The sequence below is a fragment of the Serinus canaria genome, chromosome 10, assembly GCF_022539315.1.
Source record: "Serinus canaria isolate serCan28SL12 chromosome 10, serCan2020, whole genome shotgun sequence".
Lineage (NCBI taxonomy): Eukaryota > Metazoa > Chordata > Aves > Passeriformes > Fringillidae > Serinus > Serinus canaria.
The window spans coordinates 13,767,834-13,784,811 of record NC_066324.1 but is presented as its reverse complement, the minus strand read 5'-3'; the positions used below and the strand labels follow the sequence as shown (position 1 = coordinate 13,784,811).

Sequence of the window (16,978 nt, the reverse complement as noted above, 5' to 3'; positions counted from 1 at the left end):
TAGTTTTTAAGATATCACAGTACCATATATGCTATGGTTAAAGGGCATAAAAATTAGGTCATTTCCCTTCTCAATGGTACAAAAATTATGAGATGTCTTTCATTTCCTGAAACACTGCCCTACACAGAGGTGGCTACCCTAAAACAGAGGTTAGAACACAACATGAAATGCTACAGAAATACTCCTCACTTGTGCATCTATAAACAAAATTTCAGTACAGAGGATGATTTTAGATGAGAGCACTAATGCAAACTGTCTATTACAATTAAGCGCATACCAGCTTTAACTTTTCTGACTAGAAATCCAAAATGGAGGAGAAATAGACTTGGCTGTTTCCAGTAACTGTTACAGTTCTATTGGTATTGTCATTGTCTTTCTTATACTAGACCTCCACTACAAGTAATTTGTGTTATGTAAAAAAGCAAGATGGGCCAGTCAGGAATTACATTTCCACTGGGGTACACATTTTTATAGTGCCAGAGTTTGTCGTCTCAACTGTCAGTGGTAACACAAGGCCAAATCAACCTACTGCACAACATTATTCATTAGAACAACTCTAAAGACAGAAAGGCTGAATTGTTCTAAACAAAAGGCCCACTGATTACATCCTGAGGTCTGTTAGTGCTCATATCCGGTGGACAAGAGTGCAGAATCAGAAAAAGGATTAAATTTAGGGTGCCAGAATTTAGACATAAGTTGTGAATAAAATGTCAAGCCAGACTCTCCTGTCACCTTTCCTAGAATTCTTTCATTTGGAGACCCTGCTTGGAGGCAGCTTATTTGGCACGATGCCCTGAAGGATGCATAAACAGAAAAAAAACCCCACACTTTTCAAGCATCTTGGCCCAAAGCTAATCAAGATGCAGGAGATGTGTATGGTGCATTGATCCATGTTACACAGCAAGGTCAAGTCAGACTGTGACAGAAGGGAGTTCTTAGGGGAGAGTGCTAAATGCAAGCCAGAGATGAGCAATACACCCCTACAGTGATTGTGCAGACTATCAGTGATACAGACAAGCAAACAAGGAGAAACAGTGAGGGAGAGCAGGTAAACAGATTTAAAATGAAAAAAAAAATAAAAATTAAGACAACCAAAAACGAAGCCTAACCAAATGGCTCAGAGGAAACACTTATTCATGAAGTTACAGGAAACATCAGCTTAAAAACATCATTTTGTGAAAACAAAACTCACCCATATTGTTCACATTAAATGCACATTAAATTTTAAAGACACAGAAGTATTTTCTTGCTGTCTTTATTTTTTACAACGAAGTGTACTTCAAAAAGAATGAGGTGTAACTCTACAGAAAGCAATAGTGACTCAGGTAAACAGAAAATTTAAAATTTAAATTATCCAAATTCTTCTTGTTCTTACCTGCATATCTTCAAGCTGGCTTTCCAAAGCTGCTTTTAACACTAACCATTCTTTTCCCTCAGTTTCAGCATGTTTCAAAGCTTCTTCTAATTGTTGCTTCTCTTCCTGCAATGATGCAGTTTGAAACATTGAGAAACAGTGGCCAGGCCTTTAACCTGACAAGTAAAAGCTCTACAGTCTTTTCACTCTGGCCTGTTACTGATTTCCCCAGTCTCAAGGTGTGACTTGGTTCCACTCTGGTTTTTAATGGGAAAATCTTTCCTACACATGTCAGCAAACTGCATCCCGCTTCTTGACAACCTGGTTTTCCTTACCCTTTCCTATGGCATTGTCCATCCTCCCCTTGGTCAGTTTTTATTCTACAATGAACACATTGCAAAGAGGAAGACTACTCAAGGGGTTTGTTTTCTAACTTACCTCATATGTCTTTAATTTTTCCTTCACTGAATTTTCTTCTACTTTCATATTATCAATTTGTTTGTGCAGCTCTTCAATTTTCCTCTCTAGCTCAGTAAGTGTTCTCTTCAATTGTTTATTTTCCTCAATCAGCTCTTTGACTTGATTTTCTACACTATTTCGCTCCTCTTGTGCAGCATTTTTTTCACTTGCAAGGACAGCAGCACTCTAGTGAAAACAAATTATGTCATGTTTAAAAAAAAAAAAAAGAATTGATGCTGTTTTCCAACAGGAGTTCCATAAGGCATCACAGCAAATACAGCTAGGATATAACACTAAAATATCAACAGAGACTTCAATATTTAGCATTTTTTCTCCTAGGGCATATGAATACATAAAGTAATATATGACATCTGAACAGTCTCATGCTTGTCATCTCATATTTTCACCTTAACATCTTCCTCTTTATTGCCCTAAAATATTTCATTACCAAATCCCATTTAGGTAATTCCAAGTAAATTAAAAAATTTAACAGATAGAAAAAGCCATATGGATCTTTAAGGAAGAACATATTTATGAAGAGTGTCTTCCACAACAACACAAAATTTAGGCAGCATCCAAGTACTAATATGCAACACACTACATCCAGCTGCTGGTAGGGCTGCAGAGTAAATGACAGATAATATACAGAGATCTTTACACTAAATAAACAGTGCTGGTTCCACTTGTATTGAATACCAAGTTCAACTTGTATTCAAAAATACACACTTTTTTTTTCAGAAACTCAAATCAATACCTAGCACAAACACAAATTATAATAATGACCAATGCATCACAACTTGAGGCACTGGATTTTTGACTTTTTCTTGCAAGGCAGCTGGCTGCAGCATGTTACTTTTCAGAGCTAATCATCACCTTACCACTTACCCTCTAAAACACCCTGCCATTTACCATGAGTGGAAGTAACTGTCTATACGGTTATACTATCTATACTCTTGTAACACAGACCAAGTATGCACTCAAACATTTAATTCTGTAAAGAGCAGGAAGGATTTCATCTTTGCTCTTCACTGACTTTTCATTTAGAATCCCCTCCAAAGAACATAAAAGAGCCCAGGATATAATGGGTGGTTCTTGTTCCTGGGCATTCAGGGGCTGACACAAAACAATACTCTGCACAAAGATCTGGTTCCCAAGTGCAGCTCCGCTGTCTTCTACACCAAGACCTCAAACAACAGCAAGAACATCAGAACAAACATAGGAATCAATCTAGACCAGGATTCTCTCTCATGGCCGTGGCTGATGCTTACAGGCAAAAAAAGGAAGAACTATGAGGCAAGCCATTCATCATTATACACTCCAAGCTCTCACTGGTTTTCTTCCACGAATGTATCATCCATTAATTTCTCTAATCCTTCTCAAATCCTTTTATACCATTGGCCTCTACATTATCTGGTAACAATAAGTAATTACACATTCATTACTGAAGCACAACATTTTTTGCACATGAAATTGTGTTTATCTGGGTGGGAATAAAAGAAATCCTATCAAACTATTCAGAAACTATTTTGTGAAATATTTTTTGAAAGCATGAAAATCACCTTTCATCTACACTATTTTTGATTGTCGCTCCTGATCTTCCCCTCTCCTTACCCAAAAGGAAAAAGCAAAGTTATATAAAAGGGTGTTTACAAAGAATGCCCTCACTAGACTGTTTTCTAGCAAGCAGCAGCTTTAAAATCATGCAAATTAGATAAAGCAGTAACTCAGAAAACACTCAGACTGTCTACAGGGTCAATGAACTTATTATACAAAAACTGGCAGCATAAGCAGGCTGACAAGTTCTGGTCTTTTGAAAATCCTGAAAAAACTTGTTCTTCTAAACACATGACTAGTTAAAAGCTCTGAAATAAAACTCTGTTGATGCTTTAAGTTTTCATGTATTGGAATTTCAATAGCATTTATATATTCTTTTAATTTTTGCTTTCTGCAAGCAGCAAAGTTTTACTAATTAGCAAGCACTCCACCAGTGGCTCCTTTTAGTCTCATTTCTCCTTTCTGGAGCTGAGTGAAAGCAGCTGAGGCACGCTGGGGAGTTCAGGGAAAGGAATGTTGATTTGTCTGTTCTTTTTCATCCAACTGCCTACATGGGGCTGCACAGTAAGAGAGGACTGCAGTAGACCCACATCAGACCTGGAGATTCCACTACATCAACCATGGTTTGCTCTACTTTCCCAACACAGGAAACAGTATGTACTTAAAAGTGGATGCACACATGCACAAAAGAAAACAACTCAACAACACCCCAGAGATCCATACACATAAATAAACACAGAAGTAATATCCCTCTATATATATTATTTAACCTAAGAGTTCAAAATTAAGTTCAGATTACACTGATGCCATCATATCTAGAGATTTGCTCCAGCCTGCTTTTTGTAGTATGTATCTTACAATACAGACACTAATATTAAACTAAACTATTATTTGCTCTCCTTTATCACTATATATTTCAGTAAGTTAGCAAGAAGTTAGGTGAATACATCTAAAATGTAGAGAAACATAAAGAGCTAGTTGCAAGTATTGTCTTTATTAACCTAAATTAAAATCTTGGAAATAAATTGGATATATATATAAAACCTTGCTAAAGTTCCAGCTGATTGACCAGCACTTAGCCAGCAGATCTTCACAGGTCTCTAATGACCTTGGCATCATTATGAAGGTTACACCTGCCAAAGCAAATTCTCTAACAAGTTAAGGACAAAATTCCTTTCTTTCACACACACATACTTTTATAAGATGGTAGAAAACTCTCTTGGTATTTATGGAGAGCTGCACTGTCTTGGAGTTGGAGAGTGAACACTTTTCTTACTTATAATCTGGGGGGAGTGCAAGGAATCTTCTTCATAATGTGGTTTCACTGTACACATTGTTTCAACATCTTTTCAAGTTGTTTCAGACAAGACTGAAAAGAAACATAGGTAGGAGTTTCTATCTTATCAGTTTACCCTCCACTACCGTACTACACACATAAAGCATGGAAGATCTCCCTGAGGATATTGTTCAGGAGGACACTAGATAAAACAATCCAAAAGTATCTTCAATTTGATAGTGAAGTTTAAACAAAGTCAAGCCATACAAATACAGTTTAGATGCTTCGTGTATAAGAAAAAGCACACATACCATCATTTCTCCAAGAGTCAAATTACACAGCTGGGTTTAGACAGTAAAAAGCTTATATCATTTTTCCCTAGAGCACTGAGAATTTCATGCAGAGCTTCTTCACTGGCACAAATGAAATTTCTGGATTATAAGAGCTTTTGGCAACGTATGCCATATCCTATAGCATATTACTATAGAAAATTCAAGTATCAAAAGTCTCCACAGCTCTTGCTTTGCATTCTCCATTGTTAGTCCTCTCTGGCACCCCACATTACCTTCTACCTTCCCTCCAGGCCAGCTTTTGGGAAGACACATGAACATGACAGCAAAAAGCCTAAGGATCACTGGAGAGCATACACAAAGCATACCAGCACTGAAATGCAGCTCTGACAGTCCCTGTAGCAACACCATTAGGGAGAACCTGGTGGAGAGAGATCCCTGTCCATATATTGAACACTTATATAAAGTTCAGGCCAGCAGCTATCAAACCATACAGGGCCGTTGCTGACGCACAAAGGGCTTGCTGTGTCCTTTGCCAGTGGAAGCCCTGCACACAGGCAGGGGGCTCCTGCAGCCCCACACAGCTAGCAGGCACATCACCATGTACAGACCACAGGTACAATTCAACACTGGCATTAGGGATGGCTCACTATACTCTGCAAAGAATTTCCCTAACAAAACATGGAAGTAAAAGATATGAAAACCACTGCATTGAAATGACAGTGAAATTACTCCGTATGTTGATAAAGTCTAAATGGCAATTCCTGTGCTTCAGAGTTAAAACTGAAAGTGGCAACAACAAGGACAGTTTAAACTGTCCTACAGTATTTGCCAACAGCCAGGGGTAATCTCTGGGGTTCTGCCTACATGAGCAGGGATGCATATTTTCACTGAAAATTCAGGGACTGGCTTACACACTCAAAAAAAGGAGTTGACAGCTGTTTGCAAAAGCATTCAACAAATGGGTTAGAGTGATGAGGATGAAAGAAAGAAAACTGAACACTGAAGGGGTAGTCAGTGCAACTGAGGACAGCGAGAGGTTGTGCTGTGGATGCATTTCCTTCAGTGCACAGGTGACTTGTTTGTAATGATGCTGCACATAAACAGTGTGAGTGAACTCATGGTCCTCAAGGCTTAATGACATGACATCAATTAATGACTCCTGTGGGTGCCCATTCATAAATCCTTTACATTTATTTATTTGGGGATGTTGGAATAGTTTTGACAATTATTTTAACTAAGTTTATATAATTTAACCCATGGTAACAGAACTAGGTGAAGGTCACAAAGTAATAATTCAAGTTGAATATAAAACATTAACAGACATTGTTAATATAAGAACTTTAGTTCAAAGAATTGTGGATCTGTCTCTTCAGAAAGTTTAAAGGAGATTATGCACATAAACATACAGAGCACAAAACAGACAAAACTGGTTAAACAAGATTCTTGTCAACAAAACCTGGAATGAAATACTTTATATTCAGACATATTTACCATACAAAGGAAAAAAAAACAAAAACCAAAACACCTCTGCAAAACCTCAAGCCCCTCAAAAAACAGGAAGAGAAAGGGCCAATTTTATCAAGAATTAAAGTGGGCTCTTTTGGATCTTAAAATTAACATATGTGAATCCCAATTTTGCAGTTTCTTCCCTATGATATAGAAAATGTTTATTTCTTTTTAGTCCCACTTTCTAGTTGTGGCAGCATGTTTTAGTAAACCAACTTCTTACTGTTACTATTTAATGCATTGTATTACAGAAATATATTTATATAAGTAAATACCCAATAGCATTTTGCTTATTATGCTTATTTACTTGCATTTGTTTTGTTTTTCCTTTCAATCTGCCTGTCCTTGCTCTGTCTTCCAGGACATTCAGTGCCTTCTAGTCCCTACATTTGTAGTGTTTTACATTCAGATATTAATCTCCTCAATCTCTGAAGGAGCAATACCTTTCTCTTAACAACCACATCACTCAAAGACTTCTTAACCACACCCATATCACCTTCTTATTCATTACCTTTGAATTCACTGAATATTTTATTATACATTCTCAAATTTCATCATGTTTAAACTCCTGATTAAGACTACCTAAGCCTTATCAGCAACATTAAGCTACAGAGATCAGGGAAAAGGAGCTGGAAATGAGTTGTGAATTTCTGGAAAAAACTAAGAATAAAGGAAAAGAAGCTTGTCTAGAAGAATGAAAACACAGTTGTACAGGAGTTCCCACAATACAAAATCCTCTGTGACTGACTGAAGATAAGCTTCTGCATTCTGATGTTGTCATTGTGCCACAGTACACATGCAGTAACTTTACTTATTAGTCCAGCAGTGGACACAAACCAAATGAAACAAATTATCAAATCCTAAAAGAAAGATTCACTGAAAAAAATCTGTTTCTGACCACAAAAACAGATCATACATGGGAGAATATAATCCATAGTGTTCAATACCACTGACTTTTTTAATAGTTCTCATACATTTTAATACTGAAGCTCAAAGGATTAGTCAATTAGCTTGAAAAGTTAAGAGTTAACAGCAGAAATGAGTGAAGCAATAAAGAGAAAGGACAGTTTCACAGCTAAGGTACCCAAAACCAACCCTAGAGAATCTGGAGTCTGTTGTCTCTGCCAAAGACCTCCTGAGGCAAGTCAATTAGCCAAATCTTTCCAGAGCATCAATAACTACATGCTCCTTAACTTCCCTGGTGTTTGAGACATTGGGGCTTGGTTTACATAGATTTGAGTGCACAGTTGCAACTAAAGTGAGCAAGAATTGTACCCTGTAAATATCAAGGACTTTATAATGACTAACAATGTTAACTTAGGTAGCTTAGTTTGTACATGCACAACTAAAGGATCCTCTCAACACTGATCTTTCTACCTCTTACATTCCTGTATTTAATACAGGGAATAACATTACTTAGAAGATGGCAGGGAAAAGGAATGTTGAGAAAAGGAATTAAAAATTGGTGAAAATATGTCTATAATTCTTTCTCCAGAAGATGTTTTTAATAGTATGTACAAGCTCCATTTAACTCCTAGCAGATGAGAAAAAAGTGAGCACACATTTATTTACATACATATATATGTGTGTGTATTGTTTGATTTGGCACGTACACCTGACCTATAAAGTTTTACCTAGCACAGATCTGCTTATCTGAGCTACACAGTCACAGCTGCTGGAGTTTATATGCATGTGGCATTTGGTTTTCAGCTCTAGGCCTATGGAACATAAGGAAACACCAGCAGTAAAATACATGTCCCTCACCTTTCATCCTGCTCCTTTCAGGCATTTTGCCTAACAAGAAATCAATGTAATAAAGCTTGGGTTTCTGTCCTTGTATATAGTTATATATGTGTCCAGAAGTACCTTTAAACATATTAAATTTAGTAATTTTAACTTACAAGTTAAAATAAAACAATAAATATTGTTCCAACTCCTTTTTTGCAGAAACCTCAGTAAAGCAAATATATTTATACAGAATTCTACTCTGAACTTTGCTGCAAGCAGTGAACAGATAGTATAAAAGGCGCCAAAACCTTTCCCACCACTCATTATTGTGTAAACCCAAAGAAACTGGACAGAAGACCCATCCAGGTCCTTGAGATGCAAATGAAATGTTCAGTTTCAACCTGAATACAGAAAAAAATACTTTTGGATAGGAATGCAGAAAATATTTTGTGGCTCCACACCTTTTTTTTTTACCACACCCTCAACATTGGCAAACACATGAGAGAGGTTGTGTAACTGATCATTAAAAAATAGTTTTGGCTGACTTCAGTGTTTTAGCTGGTGAAACTCCCCTTTGGCAGTGACTATACAACATGGTATCCTTAGAGTCCTTTTACAAAGTAAAGGAAGACCTTAAGTGTATGGAAATTAAGTATCTCATTTGCCATGTATTAGAATCATTACATTTTGGCTAAATCCAATGTTGATCAGGCAAAGTCAGCAAATTCTTCTAAAAACCTTTACATTTCTTTTCAGAATCCAGTTCAACTGCATATCAGGAATTCATGTCCAGTTCTGGGCTCCCCAATCCAGGAAGGACATTGAGGGGCTGAAGCAAGTAAAGAGAAGAGCAGCAGCGCTGGGGAAGGGTCTGGACCATAAAGCTGATGAGGAGCAGCTGAGGGAGCCGGGGGCTCAGCCTGGAGCAGAGAAGGCTCAGGGGTGACCTTATCACTCTACAACTCCCTGCCAGGAGGGTGCAGCCTGGTGGGGGTCGGTCCCTTCTCCCAGGAAAGAGCAACAGGATGGGAGGACATGGCCTCAAGCTGCACCAGGGGAGGTTTAGGTTTGACTTTAGAAAGAATTTCTTCTCAGCCATCGTGATTAGACACTGGAACAGGCTGCCCATGGAGCAGAGTCACCGTCCCTGAAGGTGTTTAAGGAAAGACTGGACGTGGCACTTGGTGCCTTGGTCCAGCTGACATCGTGGTGTGTTCAGCCATAGGGTGAATTCAACCTCAGAGGCTTTTTTCTTTTCCAACCTAATTGATTCTGTTTTTCTTTGAAAATTGTTTCAATTAATTGTTTGTTCTTTAACAGCTATACTTGAAGAATAAATCTCCATTCAAAATGAGGTGGACACAAACTGGAGCTTTTTAATGGAAGTAACAGATTTTCAAATATTTTTTTCCATATTCATAATTGTGCAATCTAAGTAAATGACAGGATAATCTTGCAGTATCTTCTGAAAAAGAGAAATGGTGCTGCTGCTCACTTCATTCTATTCCTGGCATAGAACACCTCAGGTATCAAGATACTGGCTGTTGAAAGCAGCTCTGAAGACTCATGGGCCGCCTTTTTAGGTTGATGCTGGACTAGTTTAACCTCTTGAGCTAAGAACGTAAGAAGTTTCACGTGACTTTAAGGATTCATATCTACCCAGCTCCCTCAGATGATTCAGAGGGTGTAGCAGTGATGGAGATATCAAATATCTTTATATTGTCTTTTCCTCTTCATTTTGTATATAAACAAAATAGTTTAAATAAAACTAGACACTGATTTCCTTAGGTAACATGCAGGTGATTTGCAAAGAAAGAAAAATTCCCAAACCATTCTACACCCAAAGACTGACACTGAGGAAAAAAAAAGACAAAGACAGTGAGTCTCCATGTAGAGACAACTCTTAAATTGTAATCATTATTAGCTCTTCTGTAAAAGGAGCTTCTGAAATCAGTATTATTCAGCTACAGTCATCTAGTTTTCAAAGCTCATGAATACAAATAACAGGTCTTCATTTCTGCTTGTACCTCTGCTTGTAGTTCTGGCATTTTTACCCACTGTTTACCTTTAGGCAATTCTTCTAACCCCAGACACTGCTTCTTAAAGCAGTTGGAAGCCTTAGGATGAATAATAGTGTAACCATAGGATAGCATGGATAATTAAATCTCGTATCTCTACAAAAGGAGTACCAAAATTCCTTACAAATGGAGTGTTAGGCTACCAACCCACCCAACCCATTCTACCTACTGCCCAAAAAAAGGTAACAACAAAACCATTATCTTCGGAAAAAAAAGCCTCGATGGCTGTATGTACTCTTTTTCTACCTGACATGGATTATAATAATTCTTCCCATAACCTCAAACTGAGGCCTAGACAACTTTAACACATGGCTATGCCTTTGGAAGTTAACTATTATTAGTTACCTATTAAAAGGGTCAGTGACTTTTTTCCCTCTCTTTGCAAGGTACACTGCAACCAGCTTAAATTCTCTGCTGTACTTCAAGAGATTATTCAGTAAGCAAGTGCACAAATTAACAAGCGAGTTGGACTGGTCTCTCATTTCATTCCAGCTAGAGCCACTCTATAACTCCTTAAAAATTCACTGGTGACAGCTTAGAGAAAAGGTTTGTTTTCTTAAAAGGTCATTTTCACTGCTTGAAATGGTACCATGTCTTAAATATTACTTCCAAAAATATTTAGATTTTCATTTATGAGATGTAATGAAAGATTTAAATACCTACATTTGAAGACTGAGAATGCAGCTCTCTTTTACACAGAGCATATTAAACAAAATTTTCCAATTAAGCCATGACCTAACATTTATATGAGTTATAAAATCCAGGGCCAGGAAAGTATTAACCTCTTAACCAGTACCTGCATCAAAGTCATGTTATCCCCCTGGCTATGTATCATGACATACTCAGATTGGCTTATAATAACAGTCTTTTGAAGGTCAGAAGTTGTTGGATAGACTGGAGTAAAATATTAACTAACCTGTGTTCACATTGTTCCCTCCTGTTTGACAGAGTCAAATACTTCCCATACATACACAAACAAACTTACACTGTCACGAGAAAAATCACCTGAATACATAAACTGGCTTCTGCTAACAAGGATTAGAGATTCTCCTGATGGCATTAAAGAAGTAACTGGCTGTACAAGCTCTAGCAAAGCTTCAGAAACAAAGAAAATGAAAAATCACACAAACAACTCCCCCTCCCAACCCAGACTTACTGAAATAGTCCTAGCAGAGGAAGGGCCACAATAGTTAAATGACCACTTCAGAAGAAGAGGATTCTTATTATCCTATAGATGTGGTCCAATCCAACTCAAACAGAACTTTGCAGGACAAATTTGCTGAGAGGCTTTCTTCACTCTACATGCAGTATAAAACTCACTAGCTGCAGTTGAATAGTACTGTCTGCACCCAAACCCACACATGTATACACCAAATAAATGGAGGAGTAAACTGCAAGGAAATGAAGGACTGGAGGAAGTGGAACTTAAAGACACAGTCACCAGCTTACGTATTCAGAGTGCTTTAGAGGCACATGTTATATTATTGTTGACAACACTAATATTCTATAATTTGTTTGGTATTTCATTAAATGGGTCCTGAAAACATGAATGATGCTATTACCAACCTCCTTTCCACACAGAGAACAGACACGTTGGGCAAAGCAAATCCAATCTGTCTTCCTCATATACAGTTCTAAAATAGGTGTTTCCAATAACAATATCTGTTTAAGGAGTGTCTGCAGCTTTCCTTCCACCATCACTTCTGTCTGCGTGCCCTCCCTCTCTTCCCCCCACCCCATCTGTGTTTGTACCACAGTGAAAATCAATCAGAATCTCACCAGACTTTTAGAAGGCTGGAAAAAGAGGGTAGAAAATGAAAGAGGGAGAGGGGTTAGGTCATGAAAGATGAAACATTGACTTGGACCACTCATTCCAGCATTTGAATCTGTACATGGTTTAGACCCGTTACCAAGCAGCTTCTAGAACTGAAACAACAAAGGGTTATTTCAACATGACAAAGGCTGCCTCAGGCAGACAGAGGAAAGAAAATACCCACCAGTGGCATTTCAAATCCTAGATTACCTTCTCTAAATCTTTTTCAATTGTTGTGTATCTTGCTTGAGGTGAACATACCAGCCTCAGACACAGCACTTAGGATGCAGATTCAGGTGAGTTATGGATATATGGATAAGAATGCATAATGATGTTTCCATGCCCAAGTAATTCTTATTATATTATTGTTTCTTTTACTGCTATCGAGACCATGGGTTTTTAGCATGATTCATTATAGCACCGAGATTTCACCTCAGCTTGAAACAAGGCATTGGGTTTTTTTCAGATATATATATAATTTTACAGTTACATACATTAAATCACTCAAGTACCAAAGTGGTTTTGCAATGCTCCACACTTATACCTTCACTTTTCCCTGAGTAACTCAGCTAACCACTGTTCACTGTACAGTATTATTCCAAAACAGGTTCTCAGAATAAACTAATTTAGTTATGTTTCATTTTACATTTCAAATAATTCCAAACCATTTCTATAAAAAAGGGCATACAGAATATATCTCATTTGGAATGCTTAAGCAAGTTTCTGCTCTACATGGGAGATTTTTATTAGCTTTGAGGAAGACACATCATATTATCAGGTTAAGTAAAAAAAGATTCAGTAGTTACTTTTCATTTCAAAGTTCTTTACAGTTTGTGCTAGATTCACCTAAATAAACAAGATGGAAAAAACCCAAAACCAAAGCTTCTTCTCATGTATAATACCCGAGATTTATAATTTTTTCTTATCTTAAAGGAGGACCATTTTAGTTCATAAAATGTGCAGGAGGTAACCATTGTCTTTTGCTGTTCCTACATTTGCTCTGGTAAAATTCCTTCTCTTTAATTATAACATAATCATACATAACACACACATGTGTTAATGGTAACGTGATCACCAGCTTCATTGCATTCTTAAATGCCTTGATAAATTAATCAGCTCTAAACTCTGAGTGTCTGTATTATCATTCTGAGAACAAGGTCAGACATATGACATGCCAAATAAATCAGTCAAGGTCAGGCTTAGATAAGCCTCTTCCTAACGTGATGATTACAGCTTTTTCTGAACAGCATCATTTGTTCAGCTGGCTTCTCTAAATACAGATGCAAATTTGAAGTACTGTGCAGTTTGCAACTGCCCTCCTGAGCTGATACAATTTCAGTAGGATTAGCACAGTATTAGCTGCAATGTTCTAGAACCTTTTACCTGCAGCATTACATTCCAAAAGCTATTTCCGAATTTTACTGAAACAGTGGCACTTCATCTACAGTGATAGAGCACTCATGGTTAAATAGTACAATCCTGGACTGCTGTGTTGTAGAGTCAGATAAAATAATAGAAGTTTTTCTGTGACATTAAAACTGGAGTAGAATTCATATTAATCTCTGATCTAGCACTTGCAGTTATGAAGAAATCTATTCTTAATCAGAAAGACATTAAGTTTTCAATATATTATTAAATTAAAGGTCATTATTATCCCACAGAGGTATGTCATGGAAGAACAAAACTTCTTCTATAGTTAAATGGAAATAGTCTGGTCTCAGTCTCAACAAACAAGCAATGAAGTAAAGAATAGTCACAGTCATCTCAAGACCACTACAAGCAAAAGACATAACACAAAAATAAGTTAAACTCTAGCAAAGAAAAATATCTTAATATTTTTGACTTTATTTCAAATTCCCTATTAAAAAAAACAGAAACCAGATAATGACAACAATAAAAACCAGATAATGACAACAAAAAAAACAAACTAGCACCATGTTCATGAGTATAAGAACAGATTCATAATGACAATCAACCCTGCTCTGTTCTTCTATCAGAAAACCTTGAGTACATTTCTAACATTATTTGCAAACAGATCTACGTGGCATTCACACAGACTAAATGCACTGCACATTACCTGCCAACCTATCTGACACCTCCAGCAGATGAAAATTCTGTTGATTTAACACTGGCATAAAAACTTTCTTTCATAACATAACATACTTCCTTTCTCCATGCTAAAACTTCCTTAACAGCCTATACATCACAAAACACCTTTATTCATTGTACCAATCTGGATGATTTAGAAGCAACATAAGTACAAACACTCTTGAACATAGAGGTCCTGACACAACCTGATCTATCAAATATCCCTATCCACATTTTTTGTATGACAAACCACTATTACAGCATTTACACTCCTGTTTTGCTCATCAAATATAACAGAATGGCCCTTCCCACTAATCTTTGATGTAGGTTTCTTGTGTCCTGCCAGCAGGTATGAATTTTTCCAGCTTGCACTAATATATTTAAAAAAAAAAAAAACAAAACAAAAACCAACAGGCCAAGTAGCTTCAATTGTTCATGTCTCTTGGGTATTTCAGATTAATTATTAACCAAATAATGAACAATATATATATAAGATCACAGCAGATCAGTCAGGAAACTTCCTGCAGAGAATGGTTATACTCTCCTGATAAATGATATATCAAATTCAACAACAAATCTCAGCCAGCAGGCATAAAGATAAAGACAATGCTGTGCTTCAAGAAATCATTGAGTACAAATACCAGCAAAATTTTAAAAGAAACTAAAAATGAAAGAAAACATCACCTTCCAATTAAACATGTTAAAAGTTTTACTTCAAATAAACAAAAAATTCAACTCAAATGGAAATTGAACTGGTACTTAGACCAACATTAAACACGTAAATTTCACTTTTGTACCTCTTATTAAATTTACCATTAGATAGACTATGTCATGCAAGTAAAGAAATGCTATTTATAAATATCTCTAAGCCACAGCAACCCAGTCATAGAGCCATTTCCCAGACTGTGTTATTGTTATGCCAAACAGACTGCTCTTTCATTTCTTGTCAGTCGTAATTACAGCTCCATAATTGAAATACAGTAAATTACCATGCACTAACTTTGAAAAGATGGTTCATTGAGGTTGAGCTGTCACTATGATTACTGTGTAATAAAAAATGATAATTTAAATGTTCTACTTTTCTCTCAAAGAAAAAAACTAATTCAGTTCATGCAGCTCAGACAAGTCAAATATCTTCATGATGATGTAAAACAAAGAGAAACAACACTTTCAAGCAAAGCTGAACAACCTCAAGTACAAGTCCTAGGCTGCATAAACAAACTAGCATTTATAAAATTTTTTAACCTCTAAAGAAGATTGCACATTTAAAACAAACCTTTAAAAAGGATATAATCTTTTGTCAGAATTCAATCATACAATACCTATCCAGCATCTTCCACATGAGCTCCTACATTGCTCATAGAGCATATAAAGCTTTGGAAACTTCTTTCCAGCTTCAAGCTTAATTTTCCCCCAGTTCTGTGTTACAACCAGCAGGATAACTACAACCCACCTAAGACCAGCGTAGGTAACTGACATAAATTAGCATGGATATCTCTAAGCATAAAACTGGGCCTACAGTTCTGACATACTGGTAAAGCCTGGTTTGCCTGCAGAAATATTCTCAAACATTTGAGAAATAAAATGAGGGAGTACAGAAAAGACACAAAAAGCTGTCACTGTAAAAAGAATGCTCAAAACTTTAAGAGAATTGTCCTCATACAAAAAAAATCCTTCAGTATGTTCCTACCTGCTGTCTCTACAAAGAAAATTTCACAAAGGACATCTTTTGGAAAACAATAATAAATACACGCATGAAACTTTTCCTGTTCTCCCTCTCACAAAGACTTCCTGCAGATGCTGGAAGAGGCAATTCCTTCAGTTCTGTTTTCTTCCTGTCTGATTCAAAAACCCAAATCCCTGCTGTTTTCTTGTGCTCACATTCCTTTGACTATTCAGTAAACAAGCATAAGTTCAATAAACGAAAAGGACAAAATAAAACATAAAACCCTGCACTGATATTGAGAATTTGAATGGGCAAGGTGGAACAATGAAGCCAGGGAACAGGATATGACACAAGAAGCTGAATATAGGAACAGTGGGCTGCAAAGAACTGCAGAGAATTGATAGAAATTATCTCAACAGTATGACTGGCAAAGCACACTGGTGCTCTTCAAGGGCATCCTCAAGCTTTTGGTGACTCTCATTAACCCAGGACAAGCAAATGGTTCTCTGCACTATACTCCCCAACTATTCTCCCTCAAAGTTTGCAATTAAGCAAATGCAGTAAGTAAGTGCTTGAAGAAAGGACCACAACTTCAGCTGTGACAAACAATCAAAACATGAGATGTGTATGAAATAAAACTTAACCTCAGCAGCCAAGAATCTCCTGGCCTAAATCTTTGCCTATATTGCTAAGAAAATACGAGTATCTGGTTTACAGCATCTGAGAGAGGTGGAATCTTCCCCTGCAGAGGTAATTGTTAGCACTCACGTACCTCTGTTGCTTTCTCCAGGCTCTGGCGTAGATCCAGCAATTCTTTATCGTGTTGCTCTTTAAGTTTGTCCATCTCTGTGTCATGGCTGGATACCTCTTCTTTAAGTGCTCCTTTCAAGGCTGTGAGCTCTCTCTCTCTCTTTCTCAAAATCTCTTCTTGCTGATCTTTTGCTATCAATACTTCTTGCAGATCCTGCTTCATTTGCATCAGCTCCTAAAGCCCAAAATTAAACACAGCTGTGTGTCAAATAGTCCCTGTGGATGTTCTGTTTATGTCTCACAGAAAGCACTTAAGCTCCCCAAGGACAACTTTGTTTCATGTGACTGACATATTTTTTACAGCTTTTATAGTAAGCTGAAAATTTGCTCAACCCTAATATTATTAGAAGTAC

At 37.0% G+C, this 16,978-nt stretch overlaps 1 protein-coding gene across 6 annotated transcripts in view; it reads right to left on the bottom strand.

Annotated features, from left to right (window-relative positions):
* The window catches only part of CGNL1 (cingulin like 1), a 54,928-nt gene that overhangs the window by 16,713 nt on the left and 21,237 nt on the right, over positions 1–16,978 (bottom strand). For all 6 annotated transcript variants that reach the window (XM_050978386.1, XM_030228435.2, XM_030228436.2 and 3 more), the window contains 3 exons: positions 16,588–16,800; positions 1,793–1,999; positions 1,376–1,480 (listed from right to left, as the gene is read on the bottom strand). In XM_050978386.1, the coding sequence (XP_050834343.1) occupies positions 1,376–1,480; positions 1,793–1,999; positions 16,588–16,800 (525 nt within the window). The remainder of the gene's footprint in view (positions 1–1,375; positions 1,481–1,792; positions 2,000–16,587; positions 16,801–16,978) is intronic.